Source organism: Antennarius striatus, chromosome 6, assembly GCF_040054535.1.
Source record: "Antennarius striatus isolate MH-2024 chromosome 6, ASM4005453v1, whole genome shotgun sequence".
Lineage (NCBI taxonomy): Eukaryota > Metazoa > Chordata > Actinopteri > Lophiiformes > Antennariidae > Antennarius > Antennarius striatus.
Window position 1 is genome coordinate 3944022 of NC_090781.1, and position 23790 is coordinate 3967811.

General features: G+C 43.4%; 2 protein-coding genes across 8 annotated transcripts; both read right to left on the minus strand.

The window, feature by feature from the left end:
• Window positions 1-9506: 9506 nt before the first annotated feature.
• LOC137596803 (uncharacterized) lies at window positions 9507-20166 on the minus strand. 4 transcript variants are annotated; one of them, XR_011035588.1, is made up of 4 exons: window positions 15362-16907; window positions 14117-15262; window positions 13566-13709; window positions 12418-12555 (listed from the first exon to the last, which is right to left on the minus strand). XR_011035588.1 is itself a non-coding variant. In XM_068317556.1 (3 exons), the coding sequence occupies exons 1-3, from the start codon at window positions 16476-16478 to the stop codon at window positions 12500-12502; spliced, it is 2319 nt and encodes a 772-aa protein (XP_068173657.1). In that variant the 5' UTR covers window positions 16479-16907; the 3' UTR covers window positions 9507-12499. The 4 variants fall into 4 exon arrangements, 1 of the variants encoding a protein (XP_068173657.1); XR_011035587.1 differs by having other exon boundaries at window positions 12419-12555; window positions 13427-13709; XM_068317556.1 differs by lacking the exon at window positions 13566-13709 and having other exon boundaries at window positions 9507-12555.
• Window positions 16917-19342, minus strand: LOC137596805 (uncharacterized). 4 transcript variants are annotated; one of them, XR_011035590.1, is made up of 3 exons: window positions 17401-19342; window positions 17226-17300; window positions 16917-17098 (listed from the first exon to the last, which is right to left on the minus strand). XR_011035590.1 is itself a non-coding variant. In XM_068317559.1 (3 exons), exons 1-3 carry the CDS (start codon window positions 18612-18614, stop codon window positions 17042-17044), a joined length of 903 nt encoding a protein of 300 aa, XP_068173660.1. In that variant the 5' UTR covers window positions 18615-19342; the 3' UTR covers window positions 16917-17041. The 4 variants fall into 4 exon arrangements, 3 of the variants coding, with proteins under 3 accessions (XP_068173660.1, XP_068173659.1, XP_068173658.1); XM_068317559.1 differs by having other exon boundaries at window positions 17844-19342; XM_068317558.1 differs by having other exon boundaries at window positions 16917-17300.
• Window positions 20167-23790: the final 3624 nt, after the last annotated feature.

Consider the following 23790-nt stretch of genomic DNA (forward strand, 5'->3'; position numbering starts at 1 on the left):
TCATATTTAAGTGATTTACCCTAGCAAAAGCTTCAGTGAGCTTTCCAATGTTCTCGGGAACTGTTATGCTACTTTATCAGTGAAGCAATGTTTCAGTAATTTATTAGAGTAAAGAAAACAAAACAATAAGTCCATTGCGAGTAAAAGTCTAGATTTAAAGATGAAATACATTTAAATTGAATGAATGACATGTAGTAAGAGTATAATAGCTGATCATAAACTGTCCTCAGGTAATGTTATAGACTATGCATCAGTATTACTGGATGATCATAATTCATCAAAGTGTAGTAGCAGTGGTTTCAATCCTTAATCTAACACTACAACTGTTGAAATGCAATTATCAAAACAAGAAAAAAATGACTTTCTTCTTCTTCCTCTTCTTTAAATCACATAATGTTTGATGGGTTTTGTCTTCGGATGAATTGCAACGGGGGATTTATTGGCGCGTATGAGGAAATAAATATACAAATAAAAATCCACCGTGTTCTACACACCGAAATTCTGATTCAAAATCGCAAAGGAATTTTTCTTATATGGATACTAAATGAATGAAGAAACATTAAGTACAATCAGTTGATTCTTCACAGTTAGTGTGTTGTTTTCCAATATCAGAATGACTCAATGGAGCTCATTCACTTCAGTGAAAAATCTTATCACAGATCCATGGTGACGAAGCAAAGATTTACTGCTTTACTCTTTTTCACAGCATATAATTTAAATGACAACAGTATGGAACAAAATGTCTGTGATTAATACAAATATTGACAATGATCTGTTTGGTGGGTGGAACTGTAGCGCTGATGCCTCACAGCATGAAGGTTCTTGGTTTTGAATTCTCTCTGTGTGGAGTTTTTATGTTTTCCCCGTGTCTCCATGGGTTCTGTCAAGGGTCTCCAGCTTCCTCCTTTAACTTGCCTTTCTAGAATACTAATACTAAAAATATTCAATTAAAACTTATAATAATAATTTGCATGGTGTCAATCACAACACAGGCAACAAAAGTTGATGAGATGGAGGTACAAAAGTTTTTTTTAAAAATTGTTTATCAGAACTTGCAATCCATTACGAAGACCACTGTACATCACTGAAACAATACCAACATCAAATTCAAAAATGAACATGACATTGCATAAACTGGATCAGAACCATGAAAATATTTATTTTACTTACAAAGACTTTTCATCTTTTGACCTGAAATCTCACACAATGCACTAAATAGGACTTCACCTTACAAACCTGTATTCTACAAACACCAAAATCTACATTTGGGTAGGGATTTGATGGCAGTGTGAATATAGCTTTGACCTGAAGATGACAGGTGAAATTGTGGAGAAATTGTGTTGACAATCTTTGATTACTAAGGGGCTTGTACGCCTTCATACTGGAAGAAGAACTTTAAGAACGCTTTAATAATCTCATGGGGAAATTATGTTTGCAATACAAGATTTGTGGAATGTGCATTTATGTTAAATCTTGACAGAGTAAGAAGATATAAGCTGTACAGAAAAGAACGTTATTGGATGTGTCTACAAATCAAGAAGTGTTGCTTATAAGATTCTGCACAAGCATGGGTAGACTATTTCACATTGGCAGAGGTGCACCACAGAACCTCTGTATTTTATAGAACAGCTCATAAACATGTCAGTAACAACTTTTACATTTTGTAGGAAAAATGCTTGGGATGTAGGTTTGGAAAAGGAGGAATGGCTGAACTTTTCAGTGCAGGAAAATACATACAGGAGAGGTTTTTGAGAGACTTCACCCAATATAAAATAACCCTGAGACTCAACTGGATTGGGTGTTATAAATAACATATACTGTAGTAATAATGTCAGAAAGACACTGCTTTTGGTACATTTACACTATTAAACATTTCTGAAGAACAGTTTTGGGAACATTTGGAACATCTGAAATAGTTGGGACCAACTTGACCATTGACTTAAGTAGAAAGTTTTTTCAGTGATACAGTACTGTGGGCTCTATGGCTTTGACAAAAAACACACACATAATTTAGCATGTTTTGCAACACACAGCGTGCTTGGTCATGAACACTGTAAATGCTAGTGTAAGGAAATGGAAATAAATAATTGCACATGCTTAAAATTATTACGGCCAGAGCCTGTTTTTATGTCCTTCCTGTCACAGGTCCCAACTGCGGCCTACAAGCTGCATCATAACAGGAATATGTATAAAATCTATTAAAATATGAATGTATAGGATCCATAGACTTTCAACACTGATGTCATGTAAAGGTGTTTGGCTGTTCCTTTGCCACCTGCTTAGGGTCAGCAGACATCCAAAAAATCTTTTGGACAGTTTCAAATCTCATTGGTCTGAAAAGTGGATGTAAACTGAATTGGAGGCGTTCATGCCAAACAAGGCATAAACAGCTGCATGGTAGTTGTGAAACACTTCTTAGGTACTTCCCACAGACATTTTCAGTTATACAGTTCGCACACTGTAAAATCTAACTTGAAGATAAAAATATGAGTGACAGGGTTATGTCAGAGAAAAATATCACAGAAGTGACGGAGAGAAGCTGAAAGCACGACAAATTCATAGTTAATCCTAAACAGAGTTTACAAACCAGGTAATCAATCAGTCTCCAGTCCTAGACAACTGATCTACTGCTGCCCCTGGCAGAATCAAGAAAAACATGCTTTTATTTTTTTTAAATCTGGCCTTGTAAAATGCAAACATTAAAAACCCTCTTTTCAAAATCCAAAAGAACAGCTTCTGATGCACATTTCCATATGAGTCAGTTACTGGAAGCATTAGTATGTTAAACTCATCTGGAAAGTATCTGCAATATATATATTGTGCTACTTTGGTAACATCCAAAAGTAATAAATAAAACTTGCAAGTGTTATGAAATAGGCTGCAGAATCGTACGTTTTTTGAACATGCAGGCCTATTCATGAGATGATGAAGATGAAGAATAGTTTAATAATCCCAAGGGAACATTATTTACCTGTGCTCAATAAAAATACAATCATATATTACACAAGAATACAGTTATCACAGGCAGCACAGTAGTCACAATAAATAAACACAGCACGCAGGGATATACAGGTAGGATATAAGGACAAGAGACATATAAAGATGTTATATAAACACAGGAGGCACAAGGGTGTTACATAGATATAGGAAGAGTGAGGAATACAAAGTCCGAGTCACTGCTCTTCCAAAAGCACTTTGCGACTAATGTTCCAAAATTTCCTTGACATTTATACCATGAGAAAATGAAGACGCACTCAATCTTTCAGATTATTGCCCCCTTAAGGACAATCATTAATGTTTTCCTGGTGCAACTTCATCTCCTTCGTTTGTGCCTTATACAAGAATTCAGAGACAGAAACTGCTTTTTTTTTTTTTTTTTGAAGAATGGTGAAATTTAAAAGTGAGCATGTAAAAATCTGGGACTGGATCCATCCCTCCTGGAGCCTATCCCAGCCGACACTGGATGAGATCCAGGGTTCATTCTCAAGTAACTTCACAGACACACTTTACACCTGTCGGTATACCGACTGTACTCTCAGAATAAACATAACACACATCTAATTGGTGGCTCCATTTCTTATCCCCAAACAGAGGTTTTATCTGTAAAAGTTTATGTCTAAGTATGCATAATGCAAACTAAAATGTACTTTTGTCTATATTGTCTATAATTTTCCACTACATTTCATTCATACAAAAACTACATTTTGTTTTTGTGACATACTAAACATGAATTTCAATGCAGTCTTTGAATAGGGAAACAGATTGCAATCTAAAAAGCTGTTAAAAATCAAGATGATTTTTAATTCGCATGAAAAGAATAGCATTGATAAATTGCTGACCACCCCCCAAAACAACAACAACAACAACAACAACCAAGTGACATGAGAGGGGCATTGCAGTGGCTGACCACTTCAGCTCGTGATTCTCTGGCCCATCCCCTGGCTACATCCCTGGAAGGTGATGAAGTGTAACCATGGAGGAATTCAGTACCAGCTGAGAGTGGTTTATTATTTGACAGAGGCTTTGAGGCTAACAGAGAACATATTGCTTAATCTTGCTTGGATTTAGGAAAAAGGATAGTTCCACTTGTCCACTAGTGGAATTCAGAAACATGAAGGTATTTGTTTTAAGTTCAAAGACATGACTCATAAGGGAGTCTTTGCTCCATGAAATATGTTTGAATAACAAAAGGAAAAATGTGGATATGTCTGGGAACTCAAGTCTGATTGACGTCACCGAAAGTTTGTGTATGTGGTGGAAAATATATCAAAGTAGCTGATTTTGGGGGAGAGAGCATGTACTCAATTTTCACCTCAGAGCTCAGTTTCACTTGTTTAAGCAACATTTTCATAAAATTGACTTTTTGTGTCATCTGATAGTGTGTGAGTCAGCCAGGGACATCAATACAATGTAACAGCATGGATGGTAACCCATTTCTTGGTTTCCTCTACGCCTTATGGCTTTCTCCAACTGTGAAGAAATGCAAAACACAGGTTACTTATGAATTCTAGTTAGAATGTAGGTGTAGAATTTGATCATTAGGGGGTTGTTTGACTCTCCATGACTCTTCCTTCTGTTGACCTTAACTCAACAGAGGGAATCCCTTCATAGAAAAGGATCTGCTGCCAAGCTGAGTGTATCTTTGGTTTTTGTGAGACTCTCGATTACTTCTTGTCTCTGTCATTTGAAAAGTACACTGTTGACCTTGAGTCACTGTTGACTGAGTTCAAATCAAGCCCAGCTAAAAGTCGACTTACTGGTGACCTTAAAATATTTAAAATTAATTCATGATATAAACCTGGGTCAGACTGCTAATGGTTTTCCTGAAGCTCTTGAAACTCAAAATGTGCTCAATTGTGCTTGAAAAGGATTCAAAAGTAACAGTTTTGAAAAAAGTTGATATTTAAATACTTAATTCTTGCTGTTAAAGCCATGAGTGCCACGTATCAGTACATAAGTCATGTAAACAATGTTAATTGCTTACCTCTGTTGAACCCCCTGGCCTATCCTGTTCAATGTGTTCTGGGTGGGGTCTTCAGCAAATTATCATCACTAAACCAGACCATCTAACCACCCATCTTTACAGTTTCTCCTTTCTACATCTCACAATGTCAAAGACTCTCCAAGAAATAGTATTGTAACTGTGAGAAGATTCCTTGTATGTATTATTTAACGTCCTCAGTGCACGACAGTGAAGGAAAGCCAACAACTACTACAAACAGTGAGGCTGAAACATTTAGAACATCTCATGTATGTTTGAATGGAGGGGAGGAGATGGCATGTCAGCCTGTGCTGCAGCGTAATGGGGCCAAGGTGTTATGATGTTGTGACATTAGATAGTGACATGCATTGCAATGTAAGAAGGGTGTACCTTATGCACCACGTGGGCCTATCTATCTATCTATCCATCTACCGTGCGGCCCTCTGTGATTCACATCAGGACAGGTTAAGTGTTCACGCCTGTAGAGTGGCCGTCCACGGCCTGTGAATGAACTGATGATGTTTTCAGGGTACACCATACCGCTCACCCAGTTTTTACAGTGGCTGCACAACAGACACAGTTTTCCCACTTTGCTTCCAGACTGCATAGACGACTAACAGGGAGCACAACTGGTTTCACGAGGGATTGGAATTGATCCTCACTTGGGGTATAACGTATAACCCCCTTCCCTTCTCCAGCAGCTGAGGAAACAATATAAGCAGCTCTGGGGAAATTACATCAGTTATGAAGTTACATTGTGCAGTCACTACTAGTACTGCATACTTACTACCAAATTAGCACATTACTGCAACGCTCTTCCCATGGTGTGTTTATATTCCCCATCACTTCATTTGTCACTTGCTCTCCCGTCACTCGCTCATACATTTAAACACATTATTCACCACCCGCAGTCATATTCACTGTAAATATTTTAAGTAGTATTCCAGTTTACAAATAGTTGAGAGGATTCCAAGTGTAATAGCATTGCATCAGCATCTCCTGAGGAAGCCACAGTTTTGTATTATAGAGTCTACAGCCACAAATGACAATAACAGAAATCGAACCTGCATCTGTGACCGTACCTCAAGCCAAGACAGTTTGAATCTGGATTTAGGCCGCAGAACATGCAGCTGCATGTCTTAAAAGTGACACACAAACATTATGCATACGTATTACTACAATAGGTTGTTTGCTTTACCGTTCTAAAAAAAATCGATAACTGACAGTTATACAACAAATGGTCGTTTTATTTATCGATAAATTATATGTTACAGCTCTTCATTACATGTTGGTTAGAGATATGTTGGTGCTTCTTAAACAGGATCCTTTAGTTTATGCATTTTGTGTAACATTTCCTATAACCCTGCTATAAAGTATTTTGAATGTTACTTGAGAAAGCTTCCCACACAAATAAAAAATATATACATTGTTATTTCAGCTGAGGGTCACAAGGACACCTGACACAATGCCGTTTTCAAAGGATGAAGATGATCATCTCAAAGTAAGTACGTCTGGCTGCAAGATGCAAGACTGCACAACATGTCACTAATACTTTGGAAAGAAGTTGTTGTCAGAGAGTTCATTGTGGACGATAACAGATGTTTTTATTTCAGGGTGAAATCCTGTTGGGTTTATTTTTCTGTGACGTTTGCTTGTTCGACAATATTTTCATGATGGGTAATGTCTAGTCCACTGATACATGCAAATCATTAGGGTGTTTCAATAAGATAATCATCTAAAGGGGATGATGCTGTCAGTATCATCGAAAGACATCCTCTCAGAACATGGCAAACTTGTCTTCAATGTGTCAGTGATTTATCTGCTTATGCATAAAAGAAACAAAGTCACAAAGTGAAAAGTATGAAAAAGTAAACGTAGAATGTTTTTTTTCTTGTCATATTAATAAATCTGTATCAAACTAGGGTGTCTGATTTTTAATCAGCCAATATAGCGGCACTGGCTCAGCGGTAGAGTCGGTCATCCAATGTTCCCAAGATCGTTGGTTCAATTTCCGCTCTTGCCTAGCCACCCGGACTGTGAGCTGACAGTGGGAAGTGTCAGCTCACCTCCCGAGCACTTCCGAGGTGCCCTTGAACGAGGTGCCCTTGAGGTTCCCCTTTACAAGTTGCTCATTTGGGGTGCACCAGAGACCATTTACTTGGCACAATCACTGTTGGGTGACTGCGTTCTTTGTAACTGTAGTATGTGCTTACAACTCACATCATTCTTACCTCAAAAAAATAAAAAAATGTGAATGTATGTATGACATGTTAACCTTTTTTTCTTAAACCCAGATGTTTCATCTATCCCTTAGAACCACAAGTTCTTGTAGAATCATAGGGCACTATAATAGCAAGCTCATCACAGGGTCAATATATAGAAATACCATTCATCCTCACTTTCACAGCTCACCTCTATCTGTATTTCTTTTTCAAGGGATTACAGTTGGCATGTTTAAACACAACATTTGCTCCTATCTTTGTTAGAGCTGATTTAAGCCCCCCTTAATATTTTATAATATTTCGTATGACCTCATTTCTCCAGAGTTCCATTTATACAATGACTCTCCATTTCAAGTAATAAATCCATGTTAGTCTATTGATTAGGCATGTGTGAAATTGCTCCACCCTTTGGCCGGCACCATATATAAACAAAGCCAAACATGGAAAAGGTCAGTGAAGTGGAATTTAAAGGTGTCCTGTTATGAAAAACAGGTTTTTTCAGGTCTCTACATGTACAAACTAGTCCTTCCTAACCCTACCAACTACTTGAATCTGGAAAACAAACAATGTCCTGTATTGACTGTACAGTCGCATATTTGTCCAAGAGTCCAGAAATCGGCTGATTTAGATCAGTGAATATCGTGACATTGTGAGGTGGAGTGAGGGGCAGCTCCTCCTCGGTATGTCGTAATGAGCAACTTGTAAAGGGGTATGGCGCCTTGCTCAAGGGCGCCTTAGCAATGCTCGGGACATGAGCTGACACCTCCCACTATCACTATCACTATCCAATAAATATTAACACATATTAGGACATCAACTTTGTTCAAAACGTTTTGTTCAGTGTTAAAATGGGCTTAATTACTGCATTGTGAGAAATGTAGTTCTGCTCAAAGCACACTTTTGGCCCATTTATTTTTCGACATCTTTTATGCTTTTGTGGGCCACATAGAATGATGTGGCGGGCCACATTTGGCCCACGGGCCTTGAGTTTGACACGTGCTCTACACCATGGACTCCCTGGATAACTTGAATAAATGCCACATGCAAGTGTGGCATGTGATCATTGAGGGCAAAGAGGCAGAAGTCGTAGGAAATGACAATACCTGGGGGTGCAGCCAGACCATCAGACTGGACTGGTTGTTCAAAAGGAACTGTCTGTACAGGAAAGGGCAGAATATGATGTACTTGCAAAGGAGATGTTCTGTGTCATTGTGCATTGGGGTGGCCGAGGTCAGGAACAGGGACATGGTGTGCCTCAACAGACTCTTCCGCAGAGGGGGTTAAGTGGGCAGTCAGAGACTAGACTCTGGAGATACTTCTGGAAAGTAGGACCTTGTCCACAGCCAGGGCAATCATCCCCCACACACCACCTTCTCCCATCCATCTTCATGGGTAGACTGCTGTCACAGAGCACCTCAACAAAGAGACTGAGGTCCTCCTTTGTCCCTGGTGCTATTATGAATCTCTCTAGAGAAGGCGATGTAAGTGACTAGGTTGAGGGGAGGAGATGGATTGTGCTACACGATAGTGGAACCAGGGTGTTTATGATGCAACTGGGGCGATGATGTGTCTTACAATATAAGAGTGATGTGCCTTTCCCGCCAAGTGGGCCCCTTGCTATCTGTACTTTTTGTACTTTTACTGATTTACTTGAATCTTTCTTTAGACTGTCCAGTAGTGTAGCACATGTTCTGTATTTTCATTTTTTCTCTTTGTGTGTTTAGTAGTGTCAGTGTTTTTTTCTTGGTGTTTTTATCCATCCATCCATCCATCCATCCATCCATCCATCCATCCATCTTCAACCGCTAATCCGGACAACAATCTCAGCAGGGATGCCCATAATTCCCTCTACCCAGACATTTCTTCCAGCTTCTCTGGGATCCCAAGGTGTTCCCAGGCCAGCCAAGAGATATAGTCCCTCCTGTGTGCCCTAGGTCTTCCCCGAGCCCTCCTGGTAGGACATGCCCGGAACACCTCCCCAGGGAGGCATCCAGGAGGCATCAAAAACAGATGCTCGAGCCACCTCAGCTGACTCCACTTGATATGGAGTAGTGGCTGTACTCCGAGTTTCTCCCTGGTGACTGAACTCCCCACCCTATCTCTAAAGGTGTGCCAAGCCACTCCACGGAAGAAACTAATTTCAACCACTTGAATCCGGGATCTTGTCCTTGTCCTTGTTGAAGTGGAGCCAAATAATATGGTCCTAAAGACCCTTGGTCCTCCAGCTTCGTGTTCGTTTTCTCTTGGTTGTGGACAATTTCTGAACAGAGTTAAATAAACAAAACACTCAGTGAAATGTCGAAGCTTCAAAGTTTATTTTTCAATTGCAAAGAGAATATTCTCGGCACTTTGTCTCATGGGAGATTACTTCCTGCAGAGTGCGAGGATGCACTTGCAGCACATGGATTTTATGCACATCAGAAGGCGGGGTTCACCTGGTATCACAACAGCTGCAAGATAGCAGGCAAGACAGTGGGTTACATTCAGGTGATGTCATGGTGCGCCAATTATCTGAGAAGAAAGAGGAAGACGGCCTTGCAGACGGCCTGGCAAGAGGTGATAAGCAGACAGGTCATGAAAACTATCGTAGCTATACGCCAATTATCTAAGAAGATATACGCCAGTTATCAGAGAAGAAAGCGGAAGACGGCCTTGCAAGAGTTTCTGCTCGACTAGCTGTGCAATTATCTAAGAAGATATACGCCAATTATCAGAGAAGAAAGCGGAAGACGGCCTTGCAAGAGTTTCTGCTCGACTAGCTGTGCAAGCAATTTAGCATAAGTCAGCAGTTCTAACTGTCACGTGATGTGACCTAAGATGAACTTTAAGCTCAGTAACTTTCCACATAAAAAGATATAATTCCAACATAACATAAAAAGATATAATTCCAACATAACATAAAAAGATATAATTATAAAAAGATATAATTCCAACAATCCCCCTTTTGGACTCGAAAGAGTCCAACACCTAATCAAAAGTACCAGCAGGGTCATCAGCGTCTTGGAGAAGAGACATGCTGTAGGGAGGGGGAGGACCGGATTTACCTTCTATGGTGGTGGTGATCAGACGGACCATCAAGGAACGAATACAGGGAACGCAGCAACAACCACAAGTGACTATAATGGCAACAAAGACGGCTATAGACATGAACAAAGAAATAAACAACGTTTTCCATTTACCAAACATGTTAGTAAACCAGTCATCCAAAGGATTATCAATACCAGAGTGCTCATGCATAGTATCGGAGAGAGCACGCAAACCTTCCAATGCTCTGGTTACAGAGCCATCAGGAGCTGTGTTATTAGGGATAAAGGTACAACACATATCCCCAAACATAGAACAGACACCACCTTTTTCAGCTAGGAGCATGTCCAGGGCCATACGATTCTGAACAGCCATAAGGGAAGTAGGGGCCATCTGTTCAGACAAACCTGCAATTGCATCATAATGAATATAATTAATACGATCAACATTCTTATTGGGCGTAACCGGGAAAAGGGCCGCAATCAAAGGAAAGTTTTCAAACCCCGCAGCAACTTGATCAGCCAATTTGTACTCATTTGGAACACCACGGGGAACACCAATTGCATCCATGTAGGTGGGATTATCTATAGATAAATCAAAAGTGGTAGGGGCCGAACGAGGAGTCCGAGATAAGACATGGCGTCGTCGACGGGCAGTTAAACTAATAGGAAGGTCAGAGGAGGACTTCAAGCGTTTCAGCTGGTCACCTAAGAGAAGCAAAGGAGCACGAAGACGAACCATGGCACACACACCTCGATATTTGCTGGTGAGGCGAGCATGAAGGCCACCCTTGCCACAGTAATAGTACAAGCCTAATCTGGCCCAAAAGCCTAACTCGGCCCCTGGTCTGGTAATGTTACACCACGTGGAATCAAGAGAACCTAGATCAACGGAGCCTGCGGTAAGATTAAAACACACATAGGAACCATTGGCAGGGTCTGGAGTAAAAGGGCCTGTAACAGTAAGATTGTCAGCGGGAGGAAAAATACTTCCCAAAGTGGTGCAGCCTTCATCTCGTCCGTGGGTCAGGCTAAGCATGCAACCATAGCCGTGAGCGTCACTTGGAATCAAAGGAGCAGGCGTGGTGGTCAATTGGGGTCGAGCAGAAGCACAAGCAACACAACTACCATTAATCTGTTCTCGCGCAGTATTAGCAATCCAAGAAAGCCAAACATTACTCTCAACAAAACCTGTAGCTTTAGCAATGAGATCCTCAGCTTTAAGTTGAGTATAATCAATAGCAATAGGAGTTCCAATGAGTTGATGTGGTGGGGGAGGGACCTGAGATGGAGAACTGTGGTTAAAGACAATGGTGGGAGCAGGCACAGGTGCACCCCGAGACTTAACGAGGTTAATACGGATGATACCCCATGTGTCCTTTCCGGTCTGGTCAACACCTAAAATTAAATGTAGAAAATCTGTAGAGCAAAACCTGCTGCCGGGAGAGAACCTTCCGCAGGGTTCCATAACACTAGCATGACATTGAGATGTTGGGAAAAATAGGGGTTTAATGGACAGAGTTAAAGGATTACTTGTGGGGGAGTAATCCCTTTGCAGAGAAAAGAAGGAGCCCAATCCAGAAGTGGGGGGCTGGAACCCATGTTCTGTGGAATACCAAACAGAGGACCAAGAAGCACACCACGGGTCATTAAGGGAGTTGTCACTGTGACCGCAGATGTAAACATCATAGTGTCGCCATGGTGCGCCAGGACCCCTGCAGTTAATTACTTTGCAGAGATCAAAGGTATAAGAAGCTGTAGCCCCCTCAGTGTAGCTAAGCGTTAACCCACCATACTGTTGTAAACATTTGTCAGGAGAGGATGCAGCAGTGACAGCCAAAAGACTAAAAACAAGGAAATACAGCATGTTTTTTTTTTTTTTTTTTTAGACTGAAGATAACGGTTGTTGCTTGTAGAGAGGGAGGTCTTGCACCTTTTCCTCTGGGTTGACCCCTCTGGATACTGGCTCGTCCGGACGCTGGTTGAGAGCGATGCTCGGGAACGCTGCACCGTGACCGCTGGGGTCTCTTCAAAAGCTTAGGTCAGTTACTGAACGTAATTGCCTGCTCTCGGGTTGCTTTGTGACTTTACGCCACGTTGAACAACCACTCACTCGATGTCCTCAGTTGGAGCCGTTGCTCGATGTCCTCAGTTGGGGCGGATGCCCTAGTGGTCGTCACCACTATTAGCAGCTTTTGGAGAGGGGAGAGCGACTCCCGTTGGGGTCTTTGCAGGCCTGGTGGACGTCAGATGAAACCACGTGTCCCCTCTTCCTAGAAGCCGAACTGCGGTTCCGGTTCTCTCAATGACTTGATGGGGACCTGTCCACCTAGGTTCAGACCATTTTCGTTTGATTACTCTCAGCCACACCCATTCACACACATTCACACTTTTTGGTGGTTTCTCCTGTGGTTCTGTGAGATGGGAAAAATTGACTGTTAGTTCGCGGAGGCCTTTTGGGCCTTGGAATCCGGGAACTGGTTCCAATGGAGCTGTGGGAGCTGGAAAAGGTCTGTTAGTGTGTGCCTCAAATGGGGTCCAACCTGTGGATGAATTCAATGACATTCTGACATTCAACAGAGCCACAGGGAGGGCCTGTAGCCAATTCATCTTTGACGAGGCCATGGATTTTGACAATTTTTCTTTGATGTTGCGATTCATTCGTTCGACCTTTCCCTGTGACTGAGGGTGATACACAGCGCCAAAAGTGTGTCTCAATCCCAACATACTTTCCACCTGTTGTAGATGTTTGTTTTTGAAATGAGTTCCATTGTCTGACCTGATTTTTCTCGGAAAACCATGAGTTGGAATGTAATGGTTAACCAAATGTTTCACTACAGAAGCTGCTGTCTCTGCTCTGCATGGATAAGCCTCAGGCCATCCTGAAAAAGAGTCAACAATCACTAACAGGTATCGATACCCATTAACCGATTGGATCATGTCGGTAAAATCCATTGAAATTACCTGACCAGGTGCTGTCACTTCCTGGTCCTGCACCCCTGGAGGTGGTTTAGTTGTTGGCAGGCAATTATGCCTATTGCAAACACTGCAGTCCTGCAGTTCACTTTTCACAATTGTTCTCATGAACGGATGCCACCAGCCACAGAGACGTCTCAGTGTTTCGTCCGTGCCTACGTGGCATGGTCCATGGGCTTCTTGAATCAAAACTTTCAATTGTTTTTGAGGCGGCACAGGTTTACCTTCTTTGTTCCAGATTCCTTCATCATTCTTTTCACCCCCTTTTGCCTTCCACAAACTCCTTTCTTCTGGGCTAGCTTTCACCTGCCACTCTCGGATCACATCATTCGTTATTTTGCAATCAATTTCTTTGTCACTCACCGAGAGTTGGAGTGCTGGCTGATAACCTGCCACCTTTTTAGCAGCTGCATCTGCTGCGGCGTTTCCATTTGCAATCAGGTCATTTTTTCTGGAATGACCTGGACACTTGATAACAGCAACAGCTTTTGGCAACATCAGCATTTCCTGGAGATGCATTACCTCTTTCAGGTGTTTAATTGGACTTCCTGTTGCTGTCTGATAATTGTTCCGTTGCCATTCACTTAATGCAGTATGTACAACCAAATGAGCATAAGCAGAATCAGTGTAGATATTTACAGTTTGGTCTTTTGCGAGTCCTAGAGCTTCTGCGACTGCTAGGATTTCAGCTCTCTGTGCTGACTGTGGTCCGTCCAGTCTGACTTCCTTAACTGTCACAAAATCGTCGTTTTGATGTTGAACTATGGCAAAACCTGATTGCAGGCCATCCATGCCTTTAAAACAACATCCGTCGGTGAACAACGTCATGTCGGGGTTAGTCAATGGCTGTTCGTACAAGTCATCTCTGAGTTTTGTGTCGTCTTGGACTTTTTCTGTACAAAAGTGTGGGGTACCTTCAATCAGACCATCAGCCATATTGATCCCTTCATGGATGAAGATGATGTGTGGTTGAGTGATGACCGATTCAATCTTGCGTTGGCGTCCTCCAGTCATGGTGAAGAATTGGCTTGTGATGTATTGGACAGTGCTGTGTCCAGTTCTGATGGTCAGTGGATGATGAAGTACCACGTGGGCAGTTTTCTGGACCAACCTAGCTAGTGCTGAGGCAAAAGATGAACAGGGCGTTTGGCGTTTTTCATAATTGTCCAATGGTGTTGAGACATACATACAGACGTTTCGTTCTCCTCTATCCCCCTTTTGAAAAAGCACAGCAGAAACACTGCTTGCTTTTTCAGCCACATCGAGGAAAAACATCTTATTGTAGTCAGGAATGGAAAGAGATGTAGCAGAGGCCAAACATGCCTTAAGGTGAGAAAAGGCAGCATCAGCGTCCGGAGTCCAGGCCAAAGCGGCTGAAAGGTTCCGCATGCCGACTTCCTTGACCATAGCACGGAGAGGATGCGTGCACTCTGAGAAGTCAACAACATGATGGCGAGAGTAGTTACACAACCCCAGAAAAGCTAGCATTTGCTTCACGGTGGATGGACGAGCAGAGTGTAAAATGTCTTCTCTGTGCGAGGAGGAGAGGCCTGTGCCCATCCGGGATACACAGCGACCAAGGAAAGAGACTTGAGTTCTGGCAACTTGAATTTTGGATTTAGAAACTTTAAGGCCTACTTCATGGAGACGAAGGAGCAGAGAGTGAGTCGTGTCCAGACAGGATTGCTCTGATGGAGCCGCAACCAGGAGGTCATCGACGTACTGGACGAGGAGCACACCGGGCGGAAGAGACAAAGGTTTCAGAAGCTCACGAAGATGGACGTTGAAGAGACCAGGAGAAAGGAGGAACCCCATGGGCAGACAGTTGTAGGAGTATCTCCTTCCATCCCAGGTGAAGGCCAGATAAGGTTTCATGGATGGATGAAGAGGAATACTGAAAAAAGCATTAGCCAAGTCGATGACAGTGAAGTGAGTGTGAGAGGGCGACAACAGTGAGAGTGCAGCATGAGGGTTCGGGACCGGAAGGGTGGGAGTGGTGACTGCAGCATTTATAGCTCTCAAATCATGGACCATCCTCCATTTGCCTGTACCTTTCTTTTCTACAGGGAGAATGGGTGTATTAAAAGGAGAGCTTTCAATTAGAGCAAGCACACCAGCTTCAAGCAACCCGTTTATGGTCTCAGTTACACCGGCCTTACCCTTCGCAGGAACCGGATATTGAGGAACCCAAATGGGACCCGGTTTCATTTGAAACGTGACTGGCGTGACGTCACAACGACCGACATCCGTAGGACCCTGGGTCCAGAGGGAGTCGGGAAGAGAGTCAATCAGCGCAGGTGCCAAATCGCTGTCGGATGTTTCTCTGCCATGGTGCCTGTCCAGGACGCTGTGTTCTAGGACGGAAGGGATCACAAATTCTGGAGACAAAATGCGATATGAGTCAAGAGATGCAGAATAGTGCAAACCAGAGTAGAATGTCGGCTTCCAATCATCAGCATCGATGCAAGCTTTCACGAAGGGACCCAGATCTTTCTGTGTGTGTTTTGGGGAGACAGCCAAGGAGACATGAGGATAGCAAGGCGGCATCGGAGGATCTGGAGGATCATCCATACGATACCACTTCTGCTGTTCGGGCGTCAAGGATACGGCCCAAGCCACACCCTGAGGTCCTACGTAGAGATCTTGGAGAGAGAGATCCCACGGGAGTCCTTCCACCTCCTGGAAGGCTCCCAGGAAAATTGTGTCTTCCATCCTGTCATAATACAGAGTACAATGCAAAGCGTCAGAGACCAGATCATAGGGGCGTAGGTGACGGACCCAGGGCGACCACTTTGTCCAGAAAGTCTCAACAGGAGTCCACTGTCCAGCATCAGTGTCCATCACAACCCAAAAGATGTCAGCATACATGCACACCACAGCAACTTTGGCATGTACCGGAAACATGGTGTTGACGGGGTTGGTGGCAGACAGGCACAGTCGGGATGATCCATCCGGAAACATCAGTTGCAGGCCGTCGGCAGAACACTTTATCAAAGGACACAACTTGCACATTAAATCACGCCCTAAAAGATTGGCAGGGCTGGAGGGAGCCAGGATAAAGGAGTGAGTTAATAACTGGTTGTGTGCAGAAACCAAAATGGAGGAAGTCTTTGGCAGGGCAATTTCTTCACCCTTGAACCCAACTAAAGGAATTACGTCATTGGTGACATAGGCGCCAGGAGGAAGCCGTTGGATGGTGGAATAACGGGCACCAGTATCAACCATAAAAGGAGTTGACACTCCTCCTACCGTAATGGTGATCATAGGCTCCTGCATGCCTATGTCCGTGGGTTCAGGGCATCTTCATTGTGAGAACTGTTCACCAGGGGGCAGACGCTGGCGATTCGGGACGGGCGAACCTTGGTTGGAGTCCACTGGGCGGCGCTGTTGGTACTGCTGCCGATCTAGAGACTGCCACCGTCCCATGTCTCTGCCACGTCCACGAGGGCGTTGGAATCCACGACCACGCCCCCTAGGTGGGGGCCTCTCGGGGCAATCTTTGACCCAATGACCTTCTCTGCCACAGCGGAAACATACGTAACGTTGAGTGTCAGCCCCACCCCAAGATCGTGGCCCCGACTGATACATCATTCTATCTGCATCATCAGGTGGAAGAGCAGAGGCAGGAGAGGAAACAGAGTCCTCTTTCTTCTTGATGTCCTGGATCTGCATGACGGTCAATTGAGAAACAGCAGTTTGATGTTTTTCTACCTTAGTATCTTTTTCTTTGGCATGTCTCCTCAGAAAGTGTCTCAGGCAGGAACACCACCGGTCATCCGTCATTTCAGCCAGATCTGGTATGTTTTCCATGGCGGTAACCACTGTTTTGGGAATCCCCTTCAAAATGGAAGCTCGAAAGACTGAGTCATGGAAAGGCGAGGTATTATGTAGAAAACCTGTTTTAATGTGATATTCAGTTTTGGCCCGATCAACGTAAGTAGTCGCGTCCTCTCCAACTTTTGGAGTGAACACCATGTCATGGACAGCACACAGAGGCAAAGGGAAATGTGCGTTAAGACCTACGTCAATGCGGTCCAAATTTTCGTGGTCTAGAGGTTCATCTTTAGCCATACGACCCACCCCTGTTTCCTCTAGAACCTGTGGTAAGATAGACAAAGGACATACTTTAGTTAAAATCATTTGCATGTCACCACCACACAAGTCGTGGCCCATAGCCTGACGCTGCACGGATGCAAACCAATTGCGTCCCCCCGATGAAATAGGTGGCAATGTCTGAAGCATGGCATTGAGATCTGCTGCAGGGAAAGGGCGGTAGACGGCAACACGCCGTCCGGAGTTGGGGTCCACTGTATCCATCAATGGAGCTTGTACAGCGGCTCTGGATCGAGTCACAGGTCCCTCTGAGGTGGGCTGACAGGGAGGCGGGGTTGGAGGCCGGGGAGGGAGAGAAGGGAGGGGAAGAGCGGAGACGGGAGGTTCCGCTGCTGGAGGCCGGGGAGGGAGAGAAGGGAGGGGAAGAGCGGAGACGGGAGGTTCCGCTGCTGGAGGCCGGGGAGGGAGAGAAGGGAGGGGAAGAGCGGAGACGGGAGGTTCCACTCGGGAAGAGAGGCGACAGAGCTGTTCCTGAAGTGCAGCCACCTGTTTCTGTAAAGTGGAATGTTGTTCGTTGTCAAATGATACCTCATGATGTTTGAGTGACGTCTTGAAGTGTTCCTCCGCTTCTTGTTCTGCTTGTAGGACCCTCTGACGGAGTTCGTCTCTGACGCTGCGGGAGGCATTCCCTCTGCGCAGCAGCTCCGTCTTGAACTCACTCAGGGCAAGCCTCAGGTCCGGATAAGTTTTACTGGTCCTGAGGATTTCTTCAAACTCATCTTTAAGCTGTTTGTTAGCTCGTTCACAGGGCGCGGCCATGATTCTGACATGTTCCGGTACCACTTTACCTTCAGTCGCGGGTGTGGGCGCGGATGGGGCGGTCTGATCCATGTGCAGTTTCCCGCTGGTGATGTTCCAGACTGGTGTCTGGAAGTATAGTGACGGCGGGTCTGGTTTGGTCTGAGTCAGAGTCAGAGTCTGTTGTAATTCTGCATAAGGATTACTGGCAAACGGGTTAGTTTTGGAAAAAACAGATGCAAAATTCTCCCCCAGATAAGGAGGCGGGTCAGGATTATTCCAAGCACACTTTTCTTTGACCTCTTGTCTACTTACTCTGACTGATCCTCCCATTGACAGCAATCGTACATGTGACTTAACTTTTTCCACCTTTACATATGACTCTCGTGCCCGCCTTCCTGGAATACTGATTCTATTTGTTGCAGAGACAGTTGTGGCCAGTACATTTAACTTTTTAATGCATGCTTTTTCAACCTCTTTCATCAGTAAGACGAATGATTTTTTGGATGTTAGCGGTGGTAACCATCCTTTTTTACAGCAATCTTCAAACCAATCTTTCATTTCAGACTCCGTCTTACTGCGGATCTTTGTGGGCAGTCCCTCGGATGCCACTAAAATAGCAATTTTGCTTGATTTTCTAATGGTGCACCATCTGGGTCGTCTGGAATTAAGTTCCAGTTGAACCAGTCTGTTTCCCGATCGAATTCACCTTCCATTGTAAATTCTATTAGGCCTTTTCCCAATTTAGTTAAGAAAATTCGGCGTCGTTTCCTCCGAGAACCTCAACACGGAACTCAGTATCACTCGACCCACGATCCCGGATCGTTTCACTAATATTCCCAGACGGGCGTCCCAGACGCAAAATCTCTAGCGCGCAGGATGTCCCAGACAATCCTCTCAGTCTACTCAGTTATGGAAGAATTTACCAGACGTTTTTAGCCAATAGTTTGCTTTAACCTCTACAGCCTAATGTCATCAGCTGGGGCAACCCCACAAACTCTTTGAGCGACCGCAGCATTAAAACAACTAGGTTTGAACGTCTGTAAACCTAGTTGAGTGTTCTTACTGTAAGAATAATTTAGGTGTAAGAACCACCAGACGCTGACACAAAGTATAATTAAAAGACCGATCAATCCAAACAGCGTCCGGTTTGACATTCACAAAAAGACGTCTATTAAATCAAATCACTGGTGTTCGAGTCAATGATTCTAGAACGTTTTCCAAATAGGGAAAGACAGATTTTAACCTTATACTGACAGGCAGAGACAAGGCCCTAAGAGGCAAAGTTCCTCTTACCTTACAAGTCGGGGTACCCTTTGGAGTTGTCTCTGTCCGGCAGGAGTCCAGCCAAGATCACGTCGGGGTCACCAAATGTTGAAGTGGAGCCAAATAATATGGTCCTAAAGACCCTTGGTCCTCCAGCTTCGTGTTCGTTTTCTCTTGGTTGTGGACAATTTCTGAACAGAGTTAAATAAACAAAACACTCAGTGAAATGTCGAAGCTTCAAAGTTTATTTTTCAATTGCAAAGAGAATATTCTCGGCACTTTGTCTCATGGGAGATTACTTCCTGCAGAGTGCGAGGATGCACTTGCAGCACATGGATTTTATGCACATCAGAAGGCGGGGTTCACCTGGTATCACAACAGCTGCAAGATAGCAGGCAAGACAGTGGGTTACATTCAGGTGATGTCATGGTGCGCCAATTATCTGAGAAGAAAGAGGAAGACGGCCTTGCAGACGGCCTGGCAAGAGGTGATAAGCAGACAGGTCATGAAAACTATCGTAGCTATACGCCAATTATCTAAGAAGATATACGCCAGTTATCAGAGAAGAAAGCGGAAGACGGCCTTGCAAGAGTTTCTGCTCGACTAGCTGTGCAATTATCTAAGAAGATATACGCCAATTATCAGAGAAGAAAGCGGAAGACGGCCTTGCAAGAGTTTCTGCTCGACTAGCTGTGCAAGCAATTTAGCATAAGTCAGCAGTTCTAACTGTCACGTGATGTGACCTAAGATGAACTTTAAGCTCAGTAACTTTCCACATAAAAAGATATAATTCCAACATAACATAAAAAGATATAATTCCAACATAACATAAAAAGATATAATTATAAAAAGATATAATTCCAACATCCTGAATCATGACTCAAAGCTGAGGATCATAGAAGAAGAAGAAAAAGACAAAGAAGAAACTTTAATGTCATAATACAATTTTAAAATCATACAACAAAATTGCAAGGTCAGATGGCCACTTGTGCGTGCTTGCCACTGTTGGCCAACCAGACCTAAGGGGTCCTCACATGCATGATTTTCATGATGTTGGGGGTAAACCGGAGAACCCGGAGGAAACCCATTCAGACACAGAGAGAACATGCAAACTGTACACAGAAAGGTCATGTTGGAAATGCTGGGGTTTGAACCCATGACCTACTTGCTTTGAAGCAACAGTGCTATGCCACCACTATGCCACCAAGCCGTGTTAGGTGAGGTGAGTAGGTGAAAAGGAATGTAGACTGACTGGTAAATTGAGAGCTTCATCTTATGACTCAGTTCTTTCTTTACACGACAAACCTATACAATGAGAACATCACTGCAGAGGCCGCACCAATCTTTCTGTCAGTCCCATGTTCCATCCTTCATTTGCTAGTGAACAAGACCCCAAGATATATAAACTCTACTTGGGACAAAGACTCCCACTGACCTGGAGAGGGCTGAGCACTTTTTTCTGGCTGAGAACCATGACTTTGGATTTGGAGGTGCTGATCATCATCCCATTGGCATTGCAGCTGCAAACCACCCCAGTGCATGCTGAAGGTCCAGGTTTGATGAGGCCAATAGGACAATGACATCTGCAAAAAGGAAGCGATGAAGTCCTTTGGTCCCGAAAGCAGACTCATTCTGGATCCTGGCTGCTCCTACAAATTCTGTCCATAATCCATAATCCAAAGATTATGAAAAGTACAAACACCCTGCTGAAGTCCAACATTACGTACTGCTAGTAATCAATCAATCAATCAAGTTTTATTAATAAAGTGCTTAATCATGGCAACAGACATTTCAAAGCGTTTTAACAGAGAGAAAGCCCCAACAGAACCCCCTAGAGCAACCATAAACTACAGCGGCGGGGAAAAATTTCCTCATTGAGGACGAAACTCTGGACAGGACCAAGACTCTTTTGGGCGGCCATCGGCCTTGGCTGGTTGGGTGGAAAAGAAATACAATGAAGATAAGGACAGGGTAAGCGAAAGAGAGAGACAGGGAGAGGGAGTGGCAGATAGGCCAGATAGAGTCTGTGTCTTTATGGTTATAGTTCGGAGATTTGATGCAGGCACAGAAGTGGGGAAAGTCAGGTTAAGCTTTTGAAAAAGAAATATTTTAAGTCTAGTCTTAATAATGAGAGGATATGTACGTCCCGAACCGAGGTAGGGAGGTGGTTCCACAACAGAGGGGCTTGATAGGAAAGGCTCTAGCCCCTGTCCTACATTTGTATATGCTAGGAACCATCAGTAGGCCAGGATGTTGAGAGCTCTAGATGGCTTATGTGGAACTAAATGTTCCTTCAGATAGATCGTGATGCCATCCAAGACAATAACGTCACTGAGCACTACCTCCTTAATGGCTTTTGGGCCGAGCACAATGACCTCAGTTTTACCAGAATTTAGATGCAAAAAGTTATTGGTCATTCAATTTTTAATCTCTTTGATACACTCCTGTAATTTGCCCAACTGACTGGCTTCATTAGGTTTAATTGACAGACACAATTGCGTGTCATCAGCCTAATAATGGAAGTTGATGGAGTTTTTCCTTATCAAATTACCTAGAGGAAGCATGTATAAGATAAACAATATTGGAAAAAAACTGAGCCTTGAAGAACTCCATAGCTAACCTCTGTAGACTGGGAGGAGTCATTATTGACGTTAGAAGGTCGTTGCTTATCTTGACAAGTGCTTTTTCCGTACTTTGATGTTCCCTAAAACCTGACGGGAGATTCTCAAATAAACTGTTGGATTTAAGGAAATCAACATAACTGATTAGTGACTTTTTTCTCCAAGATCTTAGATAAAAATGGGAGATTTGATTATGGTCGATAATTATTTAGAACAGCAGGGTCCAGGTTAGGTTTTTTGAGAAGGGGCTTGATTACAGCTACTTTAAAAGAACGTAGTACTTTCATGTGTAATGTGAACCAAACTCCGGCTTCAGTTGTACAGGGATTGGACAGCGCTCGACGTTTAATGGCCAGCCTAGACAGCCTGTTTTCAGTAGAGATAAAATGAATGATATTAGACAGCTAATATGTGGCAATACATTTTAAATACATTATAGTTGGACATCCAGCTACTGTGTGAAATTAATTAAAAAGAATACAATACGGGACCTTTAACTCATGGTGTTTATGCCCTTGTCGCTCTTATGATACTGCTGCATCCGCCTGTTGCGGGGTGCTGGAGCCTATCCCAGATGACCAGGGACATGAGGCAGGGGACACTCTGGATGCGACGCCAGTGCACCATGGAGCCACATAGAGACAAACACACACTCACACCTACGGGCAATTTGAAGCCTGAAGTGTATGTTTTTTGGGGTGGAGGGAAGCCGGAGAACTTGGAGGGAGCCCACAGACATGGGGGGAACATGCAGGTTCTGCACAGGGCGGGGCTCGAACCGGGAGCCGCCTTGCTGTGCAGCGACAGCGCAACCCACTGTGTCACCATGTCGCCCTCGCTCTTATGCTTCACATAATAAACCAACCTTTGTGCTGCTGATCTTTGTGATGGTCATCCAAATAACATTTTATTTCTGTTCATGTTCAAAAACCTTAAACAGTATGGATCGTCCTGCCCCTTAAAAAACCACAAACACTGAGACATCAAACGCTTTAGTAATGTGACAGATATGACACTTTAGCATGAATCGGTAGCTCCTAATGCTGTCAGATTTCATTAAACTTTTTTTAATCCATACCAACAGTTTGGCCGACACAACATCCAATTACATACATGTTGCATCAAAGCGTTTTCGATGGTGCGTGGATAAAACTGTGCAGACCTCCTACTGCTTTCTTTGGGTAGCATAATTTCTGTCTGTCTGTCAAAACACTGGACAAGGCAGTCCTACCACTCTGATTTATGAACCAATGATACAAAATCTTGGCAAATGATTTCTTATTTAATTTGATTTTGACAGACAAATGATATCAGACCTCCCAGGTTGTAATGACCAGCAGAACAATGCTTTATTTGTGTGATTAATGGGTCAAAATAGAGTCAGTCTGTAGCAGACATGATGTAGAGTGACCTGGAATTTCCAGTTAGGTTTTATATTTCATGATAGTTCAGCATCTGACCTCATTAGTAAATTACCCATTGTTTTACAGCATATGCACACAAAATAGCCTTGTGCTTAATTAAATGTTCATTTATTCAGCACATGATTTTAACTGATTCTCTATGAGCAAAAACCCAAACTTTTTATGTTAATGGCTTCTCTTTTCACTCTGCTATAAATACTTGCACATTTTGTACCAATCATTCCCCATATCTTGTTTTTGAGTCAACCCTCGTTCACTCTGTAACAAACTCCCACTGCCTCCTAGAAGTGAGCATTCTTAACAGATCGGGCTTCAGAGGCTGAGATCACCAATTAGAACATGTAAGACCACTCAGAATGCACCACTGGGGTGAAGAGTATGACGGAGAAAGGCCAACAGTTAAAAACAGTAATAAAGATTTTACCA